The sequence below is a fragment of the Muntiacus reevesi genome, chromosome 5 (genome assembly GCF_963930625.1).
Source record: "Muntiacus reevesi chromosome 5, mMunRee1.1, whole genome shotgun sequence".
Taxonomy (NCBI): domain Eukaryota; kingdom Metazoa; phylum Chordata; class Mammalia; order Artiodactyla; family Cervidae; genus Muntiacus; species Muntiacus reevesi.
In genome coordinates, this window is record NC_089253.1 from 73,336,160 (window position 1) to 73,360,076 (window position 23,917).

The following is a 23,917-nucleotide window of genomic DNA, read 5'->3' on the forward strand; positions in this document are numbered from 1 at the left end:
TATGTGGCTTCCTGTTGTGAGAGAGATGAGGGAATCTGTAGCTATAGGTTTGGAGAATGTCTGGTATGACTATGATTCCCCTAGGAGGTTGTGATGAACATCTGAGTATATGCCACCTACTGGCATACAAGGTGGTCAACATTCACTATTAAATCCAAAATCTCTCAAATAGAAATGTCTTTTTTAACTCTTCAAGGATTCTTTCATAAGGAGAGATAATAAGTGAAATGTTAAATGTATAAAGCATTAGTATATATTATGATGCCTTGTTTCTGATTGTTTTTCCTTTGCTTTTTTCCAGACCATCCAGACCTTTCAAGTTACCAAAAAGGTAAAGTAGTCTGGATCATTTTATGAAATAATTATGTGCTTTTCCCATTTTAGTATTTTCTTTACGTTTTGCTGCTGTTTTTGCCTTCCTCATTTGTATTTTTGTAAAGGAAAATTATATTTCCTCGGATTTGGCTGCTTGAGGAATCCTGAACTCCAAAAAGTGGTTTTAATCCCGAAGGAGTCTTTTAGCCTTTAAATTCTAGTTGGGTTTGATCACTTATGGGCTTCCCTTGTGGCTCAGCTGGTAAAGAATCTCTCTGCAATGTGGGAGACCTGGGTTTGATCCCTGGGTTGGGAAGATCCCCTGGAGAAGGGAAAGGCTACCCACTCCAGTATTCTGACCTGGAGAATTCCATGGACTGTACACCATGGGGTAACAAAGAGTTTGACACGACTGAGCAACATTCACTTTCACTTTGTTCATTTATATTTTCATGATTATTTTGAATTCTTTCCTGTAAGACTTGGCTTCTCAATGTCCTACCTATTGATGAGAGAGAAACCATCCAGTCAACTGCCATGACTTGAACTCACAGCAGTTTATTTCAGATGACTTGTCTGTGTCTTTTTATAAAAATTTTATCATGTTAAGATGGAAGTACTCTTTTATGTGGAAATTTTTAAGTTTTTTTTTTTAATAGAAAATCAAAGTTTTAAATGGACAAGTGTTTCCGAAAAAAAGCATTGTCTCCTCAGATGTCCTTGTGCATAGTGATTCCAGATATGAGGTTATTAAGAAATTCTTCATGATATTTGAAATTCATTTGCTAAGGAAGCTCAGATGCTGATAGCTCTGAAGCCTTCCTGAGAGTTATTCTCTCTTTGGAGTAAGATTGCTACATAAATTTTAATTAGTAAACTTCTTTTATATTTAAAAATATTAATTTTTAAATTGTAATAAAATAGACATAGCATAAAATTTACCATTTTAACCATTTTAAAGTATACACTTCTGTGGCACCAAGTACATTCACATTATTATACAAACATCACCACCATCCGTCTCCAGAACTTTTTTCAACCTGCAAAACTGAACCTCTGTACTTATTAAATAGTACCTGCTCATTTCTTCCTCCCCCCAGCTTCTGGCAACCACCATTCTCCTGTCTCTATGAATTCCGTTACTCTAACTTCTCATATGAGTGGAAAAGCACAGCATTTGTCCTTTTGTGACTCTCTGATTTCACTTATCATGTTGTCCTCAAGTGTCATCCATGTTGTAGCATGCGTCAGAATTTCCTTCCTTTGTAAGACTGAACAATATTCCATGGTATGCATATACTACATTTTTTTACCCAATTTTGCAACAAAAAAAATTATGGAAAAAAGATGAAGGAAAGAGGTTATACAAGTAAATATGACATGAAGAAAATGAATTTCCATTTTTCTAGAAATAATAGGGTCTTCTTAAATGACCAAAAGTTTTATATTTTGAAAGAGTCATATATATTTTTCTCTGTTAAAAGATTTGTATTTTTAAAAGTCTTAATTTCTTCTTTTCAATAGATGCACATGTAAATACAACTTCTTCCTAAAATTAGCCTTTTCTGATTCCCCTTTCCCACCCTAACTGAAGTAATCTTTTCCTTCATAGAATTCACAAAAATTTTTAATCTGTATCCCTGTAAAAATATACCTCTGTTGATCTAGTTCTGTAGGTATTTGTGTACCTGTCTGATTTTCTGAATTAGGCTCTAACTTCTTTGAGGATAGTTACTCATATCCTCTATAATATCTACTATGATTTTATATATCACTCAGACAGTGGTTATCTGCTATGATTTTATTCCCAGAAAACCTGCATCCTTGCTATGTAATGCTAACTGTTGAATGAATTTATTACTTCACAAGAAAGAGTTCGATAGTGTTTTCTTCTGTGAAATTTCATAAGCTTCAAATATTCCACTAAATTGATAGTTGATGCCACTAGAAAAGTTAGGATTAATGACATTTAGAAATGCTTACCCTTAAAAGAGAAGAGGGATAAGGAAAATATATTAAAGGAAACAGAAGGGAAGAAACATAGGAGGAAGAGTTTTTTTTTTTTTAGGAAGCAAGCAATCGCTAAAGTGTTAAATATTGCTTAGGTAAAAGAAGATGAAAACCAAGACAGTTAGTTGATATTGACAGTTTCAGAAGACTCACTAGAGCAAAAGCCAGGCTATCAGGGGTTAAGGACTGGGTAGTTGGTCAGGAAAAGAGGCCTGAGGTCCGAGGTACTCATACTCTCTACAGCCTAGCTCTCTGCTCAGAAAGGAAGGGGAGAAAGAAGAGAGGGTTTCCAGAAAGGCAGCAAAGGTCAAAAGAAAAAAAATCTTTGTAAACTAAGAGAGGAAAGTTTACTACAGAGGGTCTTATTGTAATATAAATGGTCCATTTAAAACTGGTCCCCCATGTCACATGAGCATAAGTTCGCCCTGTAAGAACTTCATTTATTTGTTTTAATAGTTATTGCTGATCTTTTTCCAGAGTAAACCCAATAATAAGGTGATTGAGAATCTATGAGTATATTTGAGGGACTTGCCATGTATACCTGTGTGCTTAGTCATGTCCGACTCTCTGCAACCCCATTCTCTGTAGCCCACCAGCCTCCTCTGTCCATGGGATTTTCCAGGCAAGAATACTGGAGTGGGTTGCCATGTTCTCCCCTAGGGATCTTTCCAACCCAGGGATCACATCCGGATCTCCTGCACTGCAAGGAGGATTCTTTACCACTTGAGCCATCAAGGTCAATACCTCTTGAAAACTTTAGCAGGGCAGGAACAGCCTGGATCAGGGTGCTAGGCAGCCTGCCCACTCACTTAGATCTGCAGTTTACCCACAAACACAATCCATTCACCCTGCTCCTGTTATCTGTCATTTTATAGGAGAATGAATCCTTCATATCTGAACTGTTTGATATGTGACCTGTTGAGATGATGATGTACTCTTTTATATTGGGTTAGTTAAAAAGTTCATTCAGGTTTAGCCATACCATCATATAGAAAAACCCAAACAAACTCTCTGGCCAACCAAATACAACAGTGCCAACCTAAGCAGCTGATACAGCAGTAGGGCCTTGAGGAAAACCGTCACCTGGTCAGTGAGTCATTAAGAAATGACTGCCTGCTGTCATCCAGGAGCTGGAGAAGTAGATGGCATGTACAATTATGTTGTAGCGTGGTCTAAAGATGTACAAAATTAGATCAGGCAGATGAAAGACAATTACTACATGGTATACACCGGAACATATTATAGTAAAAGAGTGGTCCTTTGGAAAATTCTTCCAATGCATGTGTAGTTGACATTTCAGAGAAAAGAATGTGCAGGTCCTTTATTCAAATTTAAACTTAGAATATGTACCTTGAACTCAGATGCATCATGAAGGGAATTAGCTAGAAAAATATAGCTGTAAGATTTATAGGTCATTTTTAATTTCCTTTACTTCTCCAGTTTTCCTGCTTTATTAGATTTTTGTCATAATATTACAACCATTGTCTGGGTTTCATATTATACATGAAACTTTTGTTTCCCACATGGTGCCCATAGCTACACAACATCGTAGCATAGACAGCAGGAAGCAGAAATAGCCTCAGTCATTGTGTGATATTTAGGAGGAACCACTGTCTGAGTGATACTTACTCAAAAGAGTTAGGGCTTTCCCCCCATGGTGCTTTACATCCTCAGGATAGTGATTCCATTTCTTAAGTGTGAACAGTTGTCTCTAGGAAAGGTTAGCATGTGAAACATGTGCTGTGTGAAGAAGTGGACTTGTAATAGGGTGAGGTTAAACATGTTTGGAAGAAATGTGCTGGAATCACTAATGCCGGAAAGTTTCCATATGTAGTCAGTGCACGGATATGGTAGAGAGCAGTGCTGTAAAATCAAAACCAAATGTTTTCAAAGGCAAGAAAACGCAATTATTGAATGAGTTTTTTAAGATTGCTGTGCATGTGTGCAGATTTTTCAAGAACACAAACAAAAAGTCATTATATAGGTAAATTAAACCACAGTATGAAAACTAAGCAATTTGGGGCCCGTGGTCTTCTATTGATAACATGTTTGTAGGTAAAAATGCATAACTTCTGGTTTATTTGAAAGAAAATTGATCCGTTTAATATAAAGTATAATGAGTAATTGTGTAAGCCTGGAGCCCTTTTCACTTCATAGGGCTGATATTTTAAAGGTCTAAAATGTAAAGGACTTTTTTTTAAGCCTGAAGCAATGAACAGAAAGTCTCAAATGCGCTATTGACAAAGGATTTTATTGCTTCAGACCAGTTACTTTCATCTTGGTTTGCATTTGGTGGAGAAGGAAATAAAGTATAGAAAATATAAGCATTGGGTGTGTTCTGGAAATACGAATGATTCTGACCACTTGGTGTTTACATTTGAACAACTACAATCAGCATATTGTGATTTATGTGTTTTCAATATATTCAGAATTATTCTTAAATTATTCCACCTTATCTAGTATAATTTTTCCTTAATGAGTTTTTAAATGCAGAATTTACAGTCTAGTGAATCATGTTCAAACTCGAAGTCTTTTGGGTCTACATGATTTTGCACAGAGAAATTAAGAGAGTGGCTTAGGAATTTAATTCTAAATGACAATTTTGGAAAGCATCTGTTTGTGGCAAGTTGACTTATTCTTGATGTCTTTTGTCTCTCTTGTGTTCGAATCAAGAGATGATATCATAGTGACTAAGAAGCCAGACTCTTAAACCAGACTACCTGACTTCCTAGCTTTGTGACTTTTTTTAAAAGATATAATTGATATGTAACATTATATTAGTTTCAGGTGTATAACATAATAATTTGATATTCATATGTATTGTGAAATAATCACCACAATAAGTCTAGTTAATATTCATCACTACACAGTTACAATTTTTTTTTCTTTCTTGTAGTGAGAACTTTTAAAATCTACTCCCTTAGCAGCTTTCAAATATACAGTATAGTATTATTAACTATAGTTACTGTGTTGTACATTACATCCCCAGGACATACTTGTTTCATGACCGGAGCCAGCTTGTGACTTTGAACAAGTTATTCAACCTGACATGCCTCAGTTTCATCTCATAAAGTTGTTGTGAGAATTCTGTGAGATGATAATCTATGTAAAGCATGAGAGCAACTGGAACTCTTAGTGGGTGCAAGCTATTCTTTATTATCCTAAGGTTGCTTTTAAAAGAAAAATAATGAAAAATGCCTGTGCAAGTACGCCCTTAAAACATAATTATGTTATATTTTAACTTTCTTATTAAAATTTAATGTGAAAATCTCCATGAAGCCAGATCTATGAAGTTTAGTGATCAGAATATAAAAATCAGCCATCTATTCTTAGAGACATCTTGTAGCTTTTTTCAGAATTGTAGAGCCACAAGCTTTCCTTGAACTGCCAGCATGATTTTGAAGAAAAAACTAAAAATATCTGAGCAAGAAGTCTATTTCAAATGAGCCAGAAATAGCCATCACAGCAGCCCAATGAGCTAACACTATTGAGACTTGAAGAGTAGTTGTCCAGAAGTTAGATGTTTCTTTTCTTCTCTAATAAAAATTCAAGAAACCTGAAGTTGGCAGAATACATTTTGAATTTTAGAAGAGTTCAATTTAGTCAACTTCTATTAAGCACTAAGTTGTTAGCTAGATCTGCAAGCATCAAGTTAGGAAGAAGGCCTGGTCCAGGATCTGATGGAAGGGCCCAGAAACAGGTCTTTCAGTGGAAGATAGTGAATGAGGGTATGGGAAGGGTATCGGGAGAAATGACTTGACTGTGGGTTTGGTAACAGGAGTTTCTGAAGTGTAGTAAGAAAACACAGCCAGGCCATGGTGATTGGAGAATTGAGGGAAGATAGATACATGGGTGTTTGTTCATCTAATCAATAGACAGTGACCAAGCACCTTTTAAAAGGCACTGTTTTGCAGACAGGATCTTCTGTATCATTTTTCTATTTGCACAGCAGAAACAGACACAGACGCAGAGAACAGCTGTGTGGGTATCAAGGGGGAAGAGGGGGTAGGAGGGGTTGGGAGATTGGGATTGACATGTACATAGTACTGATGCTTTGTGTAAACGAGACAACCAATGAGAACATACAGGGAACTCTACTTAATGTACTGTGGTGGCCTGAAATGGGAAGGATTCCCAGGGGAGCGGATATAATGTGTGTATCTGTATGGCTGATTCACTTTGCTGGACAGTAGAAACAAACACAGTATTGTAAAAAACTGTACTCCAATAAAAAATAATTTTCAAAAAAGAAAGCATATGTGTTTAGCAAAAAGAAGATGGCACTAATACTGTACTAAATCAACCACTCAATCAATCAAAAGTCTCTGTCCTCATGTAGCTCACAGTCTAGTGAATAAGTTCATTATTGTTGTTCTGTGTCCAACTTTTTGTTTTAACTAAAAGGAAGGTTAATAGGTTTATGGGGAGGTTTCAGTTTGGTTTGGTTATTCTTAAGACTTACAGGCTTTCCTAGGTGGCTCAGCAGCAAAGAATCTGTCTGCCAATGCAGGAGATGCAGGTTTGTTCCTTGGGCCAGAAAGATCCCCTGGAGAGGAAATGGCAACCCACTCTAGTATTCTCGCCTGAAGAATTCCATGGACAGAGGCGGCTGGCAGGCTACAGTCCATGGGGTCACAAAGAGTTGGACATGACTTAGCATCAAAAACAACAATTCTTAAAGCTTTACCTGAACCTGTTTACGGGCTGGGTTCTTTTTCAAGAGGTGATGGAGTGAAAGTAGGGAGAAAGGAGTAACTGGAGAAACAAAAGTTCTGGAAGAGACTGCAAAGAGGATGGAGCCTCTGTTAAAATATTTCTTCCCACTTAGAAAGTGTAGATTCAAGATCTTTTTCCCAGGCACAGATTTAACAATGAAATATTACTTGTCAGAAATGGACATTATGCTCACTTTCAGATTAGATAGCATCACCGACTCAATAGACATGAATTTGAGCAAACTCCAGGAGCTGGTGAAAGACAGGGAAGCCTGGCATACTGCAGCCCATGGAGTCACAAAGAGTCAGACATGATTTAGCAACTGAGAAACAACAGTTTATAATCTCAGTAGATCTTTCATTGACAAATACCTGTACTAGGTCTAAAGTAGGAAGAATGAACAAATTGCTCTGTTAGGTAGTGAAAAAACTTTACTCTGCTTCTAAGCGGCTTTCTCTGTGATCTCTCTCTGCTCTTGTAGTTACGCAGCCCTGATAGCAGACTGGCCTGTGGTTGTCTTGGGCCTGTGCACGGTGTTCATCGTGGTCTGTGCCTTGGTTGGAGTATTAGTGCCAGAGCTTCCTGATTTCTCTGATCCATTGCTGGTAAGGAAAACTGAGCCAATAGAATCTGCTGGTCTATTTTATTTAGCCTTTGATCATCTCAAAAGAGTAAGCACTTTAAGACACTTTGTCTTATGTTATCTAGTACCCTCTCTTTTGAAACCTTCTCAAGCCATCAGTAAGTACAGTCATTTTCTGAAAGAGGGAAGACTTGTCTGTATTCTCAGGTTCTCAAAGGGGGTCAAGGAACTTGCTCACCATCAAAAATCTGGAAGTCTGTTTCTTGGTCTCCATGTTAACCTAAAGAGCTGTAAATTGAAGAATCTGCAGACTATAAAAACATTTTCACAAAATCTTTAAAACCAAAATGTCACTTTTTTTTTCCCGAGGAAGTTAAAGGAATTTCAGTGTTACTGAGAGAGAGCAGGGTCTGTTTTTAAGGATTGATAGATGTCCCTCGGGTGTGGAATAGGGAGGAAAAGATGAATGAGGATAATTATAACGATAAACTTTGTAAAACATGCATAACATAATTTAATTTGACCATGATGTTTTATAACATAAAAATAGGTATTTACTAAATGCTAGGGATGCATATAGAAGAGAAGCTTCAGATAAGTTTTTTATCCTCCTTTTTCCTGAGATATGTAACATACCAAAGAATCAGGCTGATTTGTCACAGTAAATAGGTGATCATTATTATGTCAAATCATCTTGTTTTAATGCAGTTCACCTCTGGAGTAGCTGTGAGGAACGTATTTATTTTCTGTTGAAAGCTATCCATCACCTTGACATTGCCTTCCCAAGCTGTTATAACTATACTTAGCCTGAAATGAAGTACACTAATGGGAATTTGTAATATTTTGCCTTAGGGTTTTGAACCAAGAGGGACTGCAATAGGCCAGAGACTGGTCACATGGAATAACATGGTGAAAAATACAGGATACAAAGCAACATTAGCAAATTACCCCTTTAAATATGCAGATGAACAAGCCAAAAGGTAACCATTTATTAACTTTTAGACAAAACACTGCTGATGAATTCCACTTCTAAACACTGCCTGAGCAAAGCAATTCCATCTGAAATGTGTGGCTCAAAATCTTTACCACTGAGCGTGTTAAAATTGTCATTGTCTTTTAAGATTGTGTTGTCTGTTAGTGAAGTTTTGGGTTTGGGTTGTTTTTTTTTTTTCCTTTTTCAGAAGTGAGAAAATTAATGGCGGTTGCTTATGCCCATCCATCCAACTTAATACCAAGCACTAAATAGGTCATGACTTTGAGGCAGTACTGTTACCGGTAGGTTTCTCATCCTTGGAATGGTGAGGACCTGACTGAGGATCAAATTGTTTTCCATTTCAGCCATCGGGATGATAGATGGTCAGACGATCATTATGAAAGAGAGAAGAGAGAAGTTGACTGGAACTTCCACAAGGACAGCTTTTTCTGTGACGTTCCAAGTGAGTGGCATTATAGATGACAAACCTCTCAGAGTTTCCTGAGATTGAACGAGATTGATAACCTAGACTGTCGGGTATATGTGACTGGTCACACAGCTTTACTGTTTCTGTCATGCTTCAAGAGATTTTGTTTAATTAACTTGTAATTTTACTTCTCTAGGTTAGTCAACCACTAATCTGAATTTATTTACCTATAATTAAAAAAAATAATGAGCAAAAAAGAAAAAAAATAATGAGAGGATTGAGTTATAGCCAGTTTTAAGAAAGATATAAATCTAATAAAATTATTGACCTTGCTCAATATTTCAAGTCATATAAAAAAACTCCTTGCACATATTTTTAGATTGAACCCTGAAATAATCTACTGTCAAAACACCTGTATTAATAGCCTTCTTGTGCCTGCCTTGTCATTAGGCATTAGAGGAAAAAAGACGAACAATTAAAGTCCAGAGGTTCAAAGCTTGCATGCCTCAGTGACCCAGCTCATATATGGATGAGATTAGTGAACTGAGTTAAGACAGCAGGAAGTGATGGTGATTGAAGAGTATATGGCAGAATATGGCCTTGAAAAACTGAGGGCCCAAATATTGTAAGAAATTCCCAGAGCCCAGGAATCCTGATTTCAGTATGGCATCACAGATCTCTAAATGTTGGCAGCAAATTCACTAAACAAAATTGGCTGTGGCCTAGAGTCAGCCTGGTTCCTCTGTAGCTGCCAGGAAAGAAGAGTTCAGGGCCTCAGAGAAACATGTTTAACTTTGCATGTCACTGATTAGCCCTCATGGTTACAAGTGGGGAATTGTGATAACTTCAATTTCTGATTAAGTGAATATTAACATTGAAGCTTCTTTGGTTTCAGCTTTTTTTGTTGTTGAAAATCCTTCTAAGATGTGTTTTTTTCTTATCTTCTTAGATCACTAGGGGACCTACCTGATTGGGTCTTAGATGTTTCTATATCTATTCAAACTTGAGGGTCTTTGTCTTGAAGACAGGAGTTTACTAAAGAAAACTTTGTGACCATTAATAAATGCTCATGTAATAAAGCTTTATTCATAAATTTGCAAATCGATTTTCTTTGTTTGTACCATTTGGCATTTCGATCATATAAAATTAACCTACTTTGTTTCAGTTCACTTATGTTAATTTTTTAATGGGTAAGGGAGCAGAAACAGTACTTATTGAGTACCTATTTTTCATTATCTCATTTAATTCTCAACACTTACTTGAGAAAGTGTTGCTGTCTTTATTTTACAGATGAGGATCTGAGGCTCAGGAAAGCTGTTAGTTGCCTAAGATCACCTAGCTAGTAAATGACAGAAGCTGGTTACAACCCAGTTTTCACTTTAAAGACCATGTTCTTTCCAGGATATCACACAGCCTCCCTTGTTCGGAAATATATTTTGTAACAGTATGATTTTCAAAATACTTTTTCTAGAACTCTGAACACTCAGCAAGAATGAGGAGTGAGTCTGTGATCCTGGCCAGCATTCTGTGTTTAGTTGACTTTAGTTAGTGCTTTAACATTGATCATTTGCCATCTTTGCTCTCTAGTTAGCTGCCACAGAGAACACCCTGATAATCCATTCTTGATATGCCTTGGTGCCTCATTCTTTGATTTTATATACCACTGTGGTGATATTTTGTGAAATTAAGAGGGAGGCATTCAATTGATTTTCTGCCAAAAGTTCTTATGGATTGTTCTTCCTAATTACAGTCTGATCAGAATTAGATATGTCACATAACTGCTACAATTTTTAAGATACAGTGAGTCGACAAAGGCTTTGAGCTAAAGCAATATGTAAAAAAGTCTTTTTTTTACATTTTTCTCCTAGAATTTAATGAAAGACAGGATTCCCCACTGCTAATGAATTGCCCATGTGGTTTCCCAGATTGAATGATTTCTGAATGCTGAGTCTTCTGAAATAAATGAATAATTTATAAACCTTTTTCTTTTTTTTTCCCCCCTGTCACCAGGTGACCGATATTCCAGAGTAGTATTTACTTCAGCTGGAGGGGAGACATTGTGGAATTTACCTGCAATTAAATCAATGTGCAATGTAGATAATTCAAGGGTATGTAAAGTAAAACTGAAATCTGTTCAGCACAAATAAGGTTGTATTTCTGAAACTCCTTTTACTGCTGAGCCTGGTGCCTGATCAGATGAAAGCACTTAAGTGGCTTACCTACTGAAGAATAAACACCAGGAGAATGGCTTTGCATTCTTTCGACCCCAGGATCAAAGTGTTTCTGTTTCCCCACCTTTAAAACATACCATCTTCCTTAATAAAGATCTCTTTCTTTCCCACTCATGTTCTTTGTCCTTCATAGTCTTTTGTGTTATTTCACAGCTTATTTCCTTTCAGGATAATAGTGAAGCCTTTTTTTCTTCTCTTGTTGTATTTTCTCTTTCCTAGTTTCATTGTTCACTCCATTTTTCCCCCTGAGGCAATTGTCAGCATCTTAATTATGCAATGAAATGCTCACCTTTCTGGCAATCAATGGATCCTTTTGGCCGGTGACCTCAAAGGAAAATTTAGGGCAAAGGCTAGGAAAGAGGACATCAAAGAGCATAAATACAATATCTATGGAAATCGCCTGAGTAATCCAATCCAGATTGTTCTGAATTCTGAACACCTTGATGCTTTAACAAGACATAAGGATATAAGAAGACAGGTACTTCCACTCCTAATCTTCTGTGGAGCACCAGAAAATATAAAGTCAACTACCAGCCTTGGAAGAGCAGTCCATTTCATGTGTTCAGACGTAGTTTCTCCAAGTAGAAACTGCTGGTCACTAAGGTCACTAATGGCCTCATCCAAGCACAGTAACAAGGCAGAAGAGGAACTTGTATTCTGAGCATAATTCCATTCTCAATTAATGTCTTGACTTGATCACTACCAACTTCAGCTGGTCTACCTGACCGTGGAGCATTGTCAAGTGAGAAACTCCAGCATGAAACCCAATAAAATGTAAAATCACTTGTCAGTTGAAAATCTAATCACATGCTCTAAGAGCTAGACTGACAATCCAGGGAAATAAATCACCTGTTCTATTAACAGGATTCTTTAATGCATAGGAGGTAGAAAGGACCCTTTGAGGTCACCCACAGACCAGCACTGTCCCTGTGCTGATAAAAGGACCTTCTGAGAACTGAGTGCCTTACCCAGGTCACCTAGTTAGTTGGTCCCAGATCTTCTGACTTCATTCTTCATTCGGAGAGGCCGTTTACATATTTTGAAAATAACTTTTGCATCGATGAGGATATCAGGATTTTCTGTGAGTGCCATCTTGTCTCTCTGCAACTCCAAATAGACCAAAGTCACAAACCATCTGTAAACAGTCTACAGTTTCTTCATCAGTGAGCCATTTTGGTCATATTTTGTTCTGTTCTACAATGATCAGTGGATTTTTGAAAGCTACTATGAGCATATTTCTCCTTGTTATGGGTTACAACCGTTCTCATACAGAAAGTTGACTCTAAAGTTAACTTTAGAGAGCACTTGCTGTGTGCAAGGCTTTATGCTGGGTATTTTACATCTCTCACAGTAGACCTGTGACCTTGGAATAATACCTTTCAATGGATGAGCAGTTAAGCTTAGAGAAGTTAAGCCAGTCTGGTTACTTTATAATCACACCTTGGATGAAAACAGTTCATTAACCTCTTAGACCCTGTTATTCCTACCCTTGCAGTTAATCTTTAAGACCTTCCCTCCCTTGAAGACACTAAAGTGATTGAATTCACTCAATTGATTAACAGCTGATGTTTTTTGAGTGTTATTGATATTTGTCAGGAACTATTCTAAATACTTTAATGAATTATTTCATTTAATTCTCACAACAGTGTTAGGAATGAAACACTGTTATTTTGCCTGTTTTGCAGATGAGAAAGTTCACACAGGTGGCAAGTGACAGATACAGGATTTGAACCCAGCCAAGTCTTAATTCCAGGGCTTCCCAGGTGGCTCGGTGGTAAAGAATTCACCTGCCAATACAGGCAGTGTGGGTTCGATCCCTGGGTCGGGAATGTCCTCTGGAGGAGAAAATGGCACCCCACTCCAGTATTCTTGCCTGGGAAATCCCATGGACTGAGGAGCCTGGCAAGCTACAGCCTGTGGGGTCTCAAAGAGTCGGATATGACTGAGCAGCTAAACAACAACAAAAGTCTAATTCTAGAGTCTCTTTACCCTCTATTCTTTATGCTTCCATAATGCAGATTACTGTTCCCTCTCCCATTTATGTTTTGCGTTGTTTTGCTATATATACCATTTCCCACTCAAATGAACCTCAAAGAATCATCATGGCCTAGAATAGAATAAGTACCTTTTAAAAAGCTAGCAATTTATTCTATGAGTACATCTTAGATTTTCAATGAACTCAAAAACTCTAAAACCAGTAAGCAGTACTGTGCCATTATAGCTTTCATAAGTGAAGAGTATATTATATATACATATATGTGTATATTTCAGATGATAAAATATCAGCACCAATAGGAACCTTACAAAAAGGCATACAGAAAGGATAAATAATTGAATGAATTACTTGAAGGGACAATAGTGGGTGGAAAATAAAGCTAAGGATGAGATTGGACATACAATAATGCATACCCCACAATTCTGTGTATTTGCATGGTGGTGAGCTTCAAATTTGTCTTTAACTTCCCTGGCAACCAGCGCAGAGGAATTCATGGTCAGAGACAAAAGTCACTTAAATAGAGCTACAGATTTGTTTTTTAGAAGAAACCCATCTTGCCTTCATACTAAGACAGGAAAAGATTGTTCCCATACTTCCAAAAGAAGTATGATGTTCTGAAGAAAGTTCTTAACAGCAGGTTTAGCAGGTTTATGAGAGGTACAGTGCTGATTCTTACTTGGTTTGTAAACCATATCTCAAGTAGGTTGGTACTTGAGATATACCAGAAGCTTTTCTACAAGGGATAAAGCAATGAAATCTCAATACTGTGGTTTCTAATAGTTTGGCTTGAAGCATCTGCAAAATTTAAACTACTGAAAAAAGTAGATGTACTTTGCTTGTCCTTTTTTCTCTACTGAGCTCATAATAACAATGGTTAGCTGTGAGTTCAAGCCTATACTCACTTCCTTGAAAGAACGTAACAATCTGTAGTACTTTTGTGAAAATGTGAGGAACAGACCAAAAGACACATCTGAATGAATGGTCAGGCCACTTACAGATGCATACCATTAAATGAATAAACATAACCAAGGCCCTGAAATTCTACCTCAAGGAGTATGGTTGTAATTTGAGCTTTTTAAATTAAATGCTATTTTTGCCAATTGCAAATACCCTTGTATTCTAGCCTCAAACTCTTGCTGTGAACCTAGAACAGTGTGTTTCTCACAGAGATAATATATTTAGTGATGTCTTGTGCCCACTCAGTTGTGTCTGACTCTGTTTGAACCCATGAACTGTAGCCCTTCAGGTTCCTCTGTCCATGGAATTTCCCAGGGAAGAATACTGGAGTGGGCTGCCATTTCCTCCTCCAGGGGATCTTCCCAACTCAGGGATCAAACCCACACCTCCTGTGTTTCCTCCATTAAAGGCAGTTTCTTTACTGCTTGAGCCATCAGAGAATAATATCTAGTGGTTAACGATTCAGATTTCAGATTATTACTGTACCTTTTTGAGTCTCCCAGCTCAAGACCCTTTGGGGACTTTTATTTGTTATGGTGCTTTGAGCAAACAGTGTCCTGAGGCTACTTGACAGTCTTTCCTTTTTTCCCCACTCACTATCATACCTAACTATCATACCTAAGCACTTGATTATTAACAATGATCAAGTTGAATGAGACACATATGAAATGATACAGAGCAGAAGAGCTTCATCGTTGGTCAGTTGACTCCAGAAAGCATCTGGTAATCAGTGTAATGTCACCATGAGACCAGGTGTTTCAGTTGTTGCCTGCCTGTGTTGATAGCACATTGAGTTCAAACACCAGTTCCCGTTTAAATTACATGCCACTTGTACTCACAGTTTAGATGGGTGCTGGTTTCTTGAGTGTAGAGCTTCTGTTTCTGATGCTGTGTCTGTCTCGTCACAGAATGCTTGGTTTCTTAGACTCTCTCAAAAGTGGACTCAGTTGCTTCCTCTGACTGTCTTCATTACTTTTTATTGCACTTTTGCATTCCTGTAGGGCATGCTGGCAGAGAGTCATTAGTAACAAAGATATTTGTATGTCTAATCTTGACTGCTGGAAACTCTACCCTGTTTTTAATCTTTGTACACTGTAGAAGTTGGTGCTCAGAGGAATCAGCTTGTAGTAGGGATTTGAAATTTGGTACCCTTTTTACTTACATAGCTTTTGTGGACAGCTGGAATGCACCCCCCTCCTCTGAAGCTTAGAAGACTCTAGAAATGTGTTTCCTGATGCTTGGAGATTTTGTTTGTTTGGTTTTATTTTTTGGCCACACCATGCAGCATGTGATGGGGGATCTGAGTTCCTCAACCAGGGATTGAACACAAGCCCTCTGCAGTGGAAGCTCAGAGTCTTAACCACTGGATTGCCAGGGAAGTTCCCTGATGCTTGTTTTAAAGAAAACTCTGGAGCCCTTGCTTTTTCTTTCATCTCTAGGCTCCCTTCAACTTTTATACGTGAGGAACTTAGTCACGTGGGGAGTGAGAGTTCAGCAGTTCATTGAACCTGGTATTAAAGACTTAATTTTCTTGCCTTTATTGTTTTCTCCACATCTTGCCATATCTCCAACTTGGCCATTAGATTTGAAAGTTAAAGTATCATTTAAACTCTGCTGGTTTCTTATTTTTCTCTATTTGAAGACAACTCCACCCCTGCTCCCATCTGACCAGGGAAGTGTGCAAAGGCGTGTTATTACCACACATGCAAAATGATTACCTAAAACTCCCATCTGTGAATACCTAGAATGAAAAGGGCGTTCCCTCATGACAGCTGCAAGAAATGGCTCTCAGAAACTCCATCCTTATTTTTATAAACTTCAAAGATTTCAAAATCATTCCTATGATGGCAAAAATATGCAAAGCTGCAGCTGCCTTCTGCATGAAGATACACCTGCTTGCCAAGCCCTTTCAGCCCCACAGTGTAACATATCACTCTGTATCGCGCTATCTCCATCCCAGATGACTAAGCCATGCTTCTCTCTCATTGCACTTACAGACTTTGGCACTCTGTTCACAGGTTCACATAGACTCATAAACATAATATGTTACTTCTCATGCGAATTGTCATCGTTGCTTTTCTTGTCTGATTTCCCCACCCCACCATGAGCAACTTGAGGGCAGGACCAATTTGCCTTATTTGTCTTGCATGGGTGCTCAATAAATATTTTTTCTTTTGGATGGATGGATGGATGGATGGGGACATACAGCATCACTCCCTGAAAGCCTAAATGACCCTTGAGCTCCATGCCAGGGCACTGGCATCCAACTCAGGATAAATGTCTATTCTCTGTCCTTATTTTTTTACCCTCTAAAACAGTCCTCAAAAACTGTTTTCCAAAGGTTGTACATCAGCCAGCATCACCTTTGAATTTGAGGATTGGCCCTCCAGAGGCTCATTAGCATTTATTTTTGATAGCAGCCGTCAAAGTAGTATTTGGTCTGTGTTTGTCATGTCCAACTTTTTAATCTCTGGTCAGATACACATATAAAAAACCTCTGCAATTCTTTGAAAAGGTTAGTCAAGGACAGAATTCTGTGCCTTTTCCCCCAGTTTTAGCTGGCAACCCTGTTTCCTTTATCTTTGGCATTTGGTTATTTGGACAAGTACAGATATGTTCTTTCTAGCTGATAGTGGGTTTTGTAATGGATACGGTTCATTTTCTTCCATCTGAAAACTGTCAGACACCATGCATTACCTTTCTTTCAATTCAGTAGGCTGAGCCCAGGGACTTGCCTGTTATTTCTTTATGGGATAAAACTGGTTATCTGAGAGATGCTATTCCAGGATTTCCTGTTATTTATTAGGTGATTCAGTTCCCCCTGAGTGAGCTTATGTGAATGTTTTTACATAGGAACAATTAAATGTTAATCATCCTGTTTTATGAAATGCCCAGTAATTATCACTCTCTAAAAATGAGCTTGAAAATCAAGCCTTTGTTAAAATCAGCATTATTTTAGTATATTGTATAACAACCCTTTGATTCATTTTTTTTAACTCCCAATTGAGTAGCTTTAAAAAAAAACAACTTTTTATTATGGAAATTATCAAACAGATGTAAAAGTATACTAGTAGAACGAATCCCTATGTGCAGGTCACCGAACGTCAGCAGTTCCCAGTATATGGCCAATCTCCTTTCATCTACTCTGTGCCCCTTGCAAGATAAGTTCCAGTAAAGTATGCTGATCACCAGGGCTTAGTGAGTTACAAGTAACTTGGTTCTTGGATAAGTCTGAGTTCTAAAGATGATTTGTGCCAACATCTCTACTTTGAGAAAATATTTCAGTGCATGATTGATAAAATGGCAACCCACTCCAGTATTCTTACCAGGAAAATCCCAAGGACAGAGGAGCCTGGCAGCCTGCAGTCCAAGGGGTCGCAAAGAGTCGGATATGACTGAGCATACACACATGCTTTAATAAAAGGGAAAGGGTGGTTTTAATCTCATTAGAAAAAAAATACCATGAGCCCTTCTTGAACTTTGGAGTTTCTTCCCTGGAACAACATTTGGTAGATAGAGATGAGGAAAGTGATAGGAGTGGGTCGTCTTTAGCCCTGGTGCTTCCAGAGAAGTCTCTGGACAGGCTCAAGAGCAGGGGGATATTTCTTACTCTCAGCCTCAGGGTTGAGGGGACATTCATGTAATTTATAGATTTTTAAAGCAATAGGATTGTACAGGCTTCACTCTAACCTTACCAATGCCACCTTTGGCATTGGAACAGATTTCAATTTTCTATAAGAAGAACAGCCATAAGAAGAAAAGCCTTCTCCAGGAATAGTGTTCCAAATGAAATACTGTCCACATTAAATCCAGAATTGTTAGACTTAACTAATATGCAGCAGACCTCTGTTTACCAAACAGAAAGTTCCCCAAAGCGGGAGGGCTGGTTAGCCAACTTGAATAAACTTTGAAGGCTGTGGAAGAAATAAATTCCCACTTAAGTATTTTATTACCTGTATATGTTTATTTAAAATCATACATATATCATTTTAATTTAGAAACATTTCCCCTTTCTACTTATATATCAGGAAACCATTTTATTCCAGGTTTTTCATGTATCTTTAGCATCTGCTTCTGATATTACCAGGATCACTTTTTGATTCACTGACAGTTTCCTAGAGAATATCACCTTTGCCTACACCTAAGATGATTGAAATACAGTACCTCTGTCACCAAATATTTCATGCTGATCACCAGAAATTTTAGGTGAAGCCACAAATTCATTTCATATATCAATTGGGCAATTGTTCTCTTAATTAATCCAGTAGGTGTTTATACATATGCTTCACAGCCTATCCATTTAATTGCTTTTTAAAGTGACTTTGAAAGGGCTTGTTTACCAAAGAGGTGTTAATTTTACCTCCTGTTTGAACCCAAACTGGCATTGATTGAAATTGTTTCACACTTGGATGTCATCCCCAAATAGTAGTTTACTGTTCAAAATGAAGTAACCTAGCAGGAAAGCCTGATGTGCTGCAGTCCATGGGGTCACCAAGAGTCAGACTGAGCAAGGGAACAACAAAGTGAGCCTTCTGTAGCCGAAGAAAGCAGACTGGGCACGGGGGTGGGGTGGGGTGGGGGAGGGAATCTCACCTTGTAGTCAAACTGACAGCTCCAGAGGATGATTCTGTAACTCCGGTAACTTTCCTGCCCCTCAAGGCCACCGTCCTTCAGACCTTTCCATGAACCGATTTTAAACGGCAGTCCTTCCGCCTGTCTCTCTCTCCGCAGATCCGATCGCATCCGCAGTTTGGCGATCTCTGCCAGAGGACCACGGCTGCTTCCTGCTGCCCTAGCTGGACGCTGGGGAACTACATCGCTATTCTGAACAACAGATCATCCTGCCAGAAAATCGTGGAGCGCGATGTTTCTCATACCTTGAAGCTTCTCCGCACCTGCGCCAAACACTACCAGAACGGCACCCTGGAGCCAGACTGCTGGGATATGGCAGCCCGGAGGAAGGACCAGCTCAAGTGCACCAACGTGCCACGGAAATGCACCAAGTACAACGCCGTGTACCAGATCCTCCACTACTTGGTGGACAAGGACTTCATGGCCCCGAAGACAGCCGATTCCACGCCCGCTCTGAAATACAGCATGCTCTTTTCGCCCACCGAGAAAGGCGAGAGCATGATGAACATCTACCTGGACAACTTCGAAAACTGGAACGCATCCGACGGCGTCACCACTGTCACCGGCATTGAGTTTGGTATCAAGCACAGCTTGTTTCAGGATTATCTTCTGATGGATACCGTGTATCCCGCCATCGCCATGGTGATCGTCCTTTTAGTCATGTGCATCTACACCAGGTCCATGTTCATCACCCTGATGACGATGTTTGCCATCATCAGTTCTTTGATCGTGTCCTATTTTCTCTACCGCGTGGTGTTTAACTTTGAATTTTTCCCTTTTATGAACCTCACCGCGCTCATTATTCTGGTGGGCATTGGAGCAGACGATGCTTTCGTCCTATGTGACGTCTGGAACTATACTAAATTTGACAAGCCTCACGCGGAAACATCAGAGACAGTGAGCATCACGCTGCAGCACGCTGCCCTGTCCATGTTCGTCACCAGTTTCACCACGGCAGCTGCCTTTTACGCCAACTACGTGAGCAACATCACGGCCATCAGATGCTTCGGGGTGTATGCGGGGACTGCCATCCTCGTCAATTACGTGCTGATGGTCACGTGGCTTCCGGCGGTGGTTGTCCTGCATGAGCGGTATCTGCTTAATATCTTCAGCTGTTTCAAGAAGCCCCAGCAGCAGATTTACGACAACAAAAGCTGCTGGACGGTGGCCTGTCAGAGGTGCCACAAAGTCCTTTTTGCCATTTCAGAAGCATCTCGAATTTTTTTTGAAAAAGTCTTGCCGTGCATCGTTATTAAGTTTCGCTACCTCTGGCTATTCTGGTTCCTGGCCTTAACGGTGGGCGGGGCCTACATCGTCTGCATAAACCCAAAGATGAAGCTGCCCTCCTTGGAGCTGTCCGAGTTTCAGGTGTTCAGGTCGTCTCACCCTTTTGAACGTTACGACGCCGAGTACAAAAAGCTGTTCATGTTCGAGCGCGTCCACCACGGAGAGGAGCTCCACATGCCCATCACGGTCATCTGGGGTGTATCCCCAGAGGACAACGGCAACCCCCTAAACCCTAAGAGCAAAGGGAAGCTGACCTTGGACAGCGCCTTCAACATCGCTAGTCCAGCTTCGCAGGTCTGGATTTTGCACTTCTGTCAAAAACTGAGAAATCAGACCTTCTTTTACCAGACCGATGAACAGGACTTCACCAGCTGCTTCATCGAGACCTTTAAGCAGTGGATGGAAAACCAGGACTGCGATGAGCCTGCCCTATACCCCTGCTGCAGCCACTGGAGCTTCCCCTACAAGCAGGAGATTTTCGAACTGTGCATCAAGAGAGCCATCATGGAGCTGGAGAGGAGCACAGGCTACCACTTAGACAGCAAGACCCCGGGGCCGAGGTTTGACATCAATGACACCATCAGGGCAGTTGTGCTAGAGTTCCAGAGTACCTACCTCTTCACCCTGGCTTATGAAAAAATGCATCAGTTTTATAAAGAGGTGGACTCATGGATTTCCAACGAGCTGAGTTCTGCCCCTGAGGGCCTCAGCCACGGCTGGTTTGTCAGCAATCTGGAGTTCTATGACCTCCAGGACAGCCTCTCCGATGGCACCCTCATTGCCATGGGGCTGTCCGTGGCCGTGGCCTTCAGTGTGATGCTGCTGACCACTTGGAACATCATCATCAGCCTTTATGCCATCATTTCCATCGCCGGAACTATATTTGTCACCGTGGGTTCCCTCGTCCTGCTGGGCTGGGAGCTGAACGTTTTGGAGTCAGTCACCATTTCGGTGGCGGTGGGGCTGTCTGTAGACTTTGCTGTCCATTATGGGGTGGCTTACCGCTTGGCCCCAGACGCTGACCGAGAGGGGAAGGTGATCTTCTCTCTGAGTCGCATGGGCTCTGCCATCGCCATGGCCGCGCTGACCACCTTCGTGGCCGGGGCCATGATGATGCCCTCTACGGTTCTGGCTTACACCCAGCTGGGCACCTTCATGATGCTCATCATGTGTATTAGCTGGGCTTTCGCCACCTTCTTTTTCCAGTGCATGTGCCGGTGCCTTGGGCCGCAGGGGACCTGCGGTCAGATTCCTTTACCTAAAAAACTCCAGTGCAGTGCCTTCTCCCATGCCTTGTCTGCAAGTTCCAGTGACAAGGGACCAAGCAAGACACACACCCTGAATGCTTATCATTTAGATCCCAGGGGCCAGACATCAGAAATGGAACATGAGTTTTATGAATTGGAACCTCTGGCAGCCCACAGCTGCGCAGCGTCTGAGAAGACCACTTACGAAGAGACCCACATCTGCTCTGAATTTTTCAGCAGCCAGGCAAGGCATTTAGGGCTGCCTGTCCACACAGCTTACAACAGTGAACTCAACAAAAGCACCAAAAATGAAACGAGCTCTGCCTTGTTGCAGGCCTCTCTTGAACAGCACACCATGTGTCACTTCTTCTCTCTGAATCAGAGATGCAGCTGCCCAAATGCCTACAAACATTTGCAATACAGCCCGCCCTGCTGCCAGCAGATGGGCGACTGTTTGTGCCACCAGTGCGCTCCCACTGCCAGCAGCTTCGTGCACGTCCAGAACGGCCTGGCGCCTCTGAAGGCCGCACACCAAGCCCCCGAGGGCTTCGTGCATCCGGTCCCGCGCATCCACCCCTGTCCTGGCCGACAGTGCAGGGCAAAACCGCCTGGAGCCCAGAATGCTCTGCCCAGGGGTTTCTTCCTCCACCCAGTGCAGCACATTCAGGCCCAAGAAAAAATCACTAAGACCAGTGTACACAGTCTTCAGAGCCTCGAAGAGCATCTTCCAAAGACGGTAGAGCCATCGTCGTTGGTCTGCAGAAGTGCCGGAGCCTTACACAAAGCCTGCTGTGGTCCTGAGACTCACCCAAGGGGACTCTGTAAAAACAGAGACCTCGGGACCACGGAGGGCAGTGGCGGGGCCGCCGCCAAGGACTCCGTTTCAGTGAGTCAGACCAACAACGCAGAAAGGCAGGTAGAGCCGAGCCCATCACAGACTGATGTCATTGTGAGCTCGGAACATTTAAATCAGAATGAACCCAAATTTCTATTTAACCATTTAGTAGGGGAGGCCGGTTATAGGTCCTGCCCAAACAACCCACAGAGCCGTGGCAGAATTGTGAGAGTTAAGTGCAATTCTGTGGACTGTCCAATACCAAACATTGAAGCCAACGTGCCTGCTCTATTAACACCCTCGGAACTTTCTGGCGAAAGTTTGTTAATAAAAACACTTTAATAAATATAGTGTCAAACCAGCGCCTCAGTCGTTCCTTTGAAATAGAAATCCGGAAGTTTAGAAACAGAGTCCAAAAATACAGGAACAGGCATGTTTCACTTTGTCAAAAATCATGAAGTATTTTTAGATTCCATATGAACAATCAACAAACACATATATCTAATGAGTGTTAAGAGTGTTAGCCGTTTGGGGTTTTATATTTTCAAAAAGTACAGTTGTTTTTTGACATTTATACTCAACTTGAACAGTTATTGCCTGCTTCTCTACCCTCTCATAGCAGTAAGTCAAAGATTTAGAGTCTGAATTATCTAGAACTTTCATTTCTCCCTGGCATTTGTATTTACCTGATAACCCTTATTCTGGTGCCTTTGGTTGTCAGTAGTTAGGACTTTTGATGACTTAAGATAAATACTGATTTTTAGGAAAGCTACTTCAGTTGGGATTCAGGAACTAAACAACTTTGAAATTTCTAATTTTGATGAGACCTCATTCAGAAATGAATTGCCAAGCATTTAAATAGTGCCTTCCACCTGTCTGCATGGGTGGACTGTCCATAAAGCCAATGACCCATGTATATCCAACTGGTGTCTTTCTTTCCACATTAGCCAAAATGTACAGTCGTTCCATGGTTACACCTGTTCACTCAGGAGTCATGGGCATCATCTTGTGTCTGGTGACAATATTAGGGCCACAGAAGGAAGAGCACAGATGTAGAGAGGTGATCACCTGAAATGATAAGTTTCATCTTGACCAAGAGAGCCCCAGGTCAGATGAAACAGTCAGAGTAGAACTTGTTCTGTGCAGTTTTGTTTCAATCTCTGCCCAGACCCCAGGGGATGTGTTCAGAGGGCTGCGTTCTCCCAGGCTAAGGTGTCTTGGGATATGCATGGATGATTTCATTGTGCAACTAATACCCAGAAATGCGGAACCTGCAGGCAGCATCTTAACTGACACTCATGTATCTTGTGTTAGATCAAGCTCCAGTCCGTGAGCTGTCGGAGCACGCTTTCTGGGTAATTCTTCAGATGACAGAACCTCCTTTCATGCTGTCATCTGACACAGTATGCATTCCTGTCCCAGGCAGGGAGCCTTCCACTGCATTCTTCCTTCTGGATTCTGCCTCCAGTTTGATCCTCTGAAGAAAACTGGAGGGAATATTTCTAAGTACAATGTTCTTTCCAAAAATTCTGTTATTTTCTCAGAATGGTTTTCCATCTTAGATCTGCATGATATTCAGGACCTGAAAAAGCTGTCAAGAGTTGGAAAGGGTCTTATGGTTCATTGACTCCACTCCGCCTCCTCCAAACCACCTTTCTGTGAAGTAACTTTCCAGCTTTTGCTTGAATACTTCAGTGACAAGAACTTA

At 40.4% G+C, this 23,917-nt stretch overlaps 1 protein-coding gene across 6 annotated transcripts in view; it reads left to right on the forward strand.

Moving 5' to 3' along the window:
- DISP1 (dispatched RND transporter family member 1) overlaps positions 1-23,092 on the forward strand; it is a 219,877-nt gene extending 196,785 nt beyond the window's left edge. For 2 of the 6 annotated variants that reach the window (XM_065938388.1, XM_065938390.1), the window contains 6 exons: positions 302-331; positions 7,523-7,646; positions 8,477-8,604; positions 8,963-9,060; positions 11,035-11,132; positions 18,940-23,085. In XM_065938388.1, the coding sequence (XP_065794460.1) occupies positions 302-331; positions 7,523-7,646; positions 8,477-8,604; positions 8,963-9,060; positions 11,035-11,132; positions 18,940-22,551 (4,090 nt within the window). In that variant the 3' untranslated portion in view covers positions 22,552-23,085. Of the gene's footprint in view, positions 1-301; positions 332-7,522; positions 7,647-8,476; positions 8,605-8,962; positions 9,061-11,034; positions 11,133-18,939 lie in introns of those variants that run through there. The other 4 variants (XM_065938387.1, XM_065938391.1, XM_065938392.1 and 1 more) reach the window with 4 other exon arrangements.
- Positions 23,093-23,917: the final 825 nt, after the last annotated feature.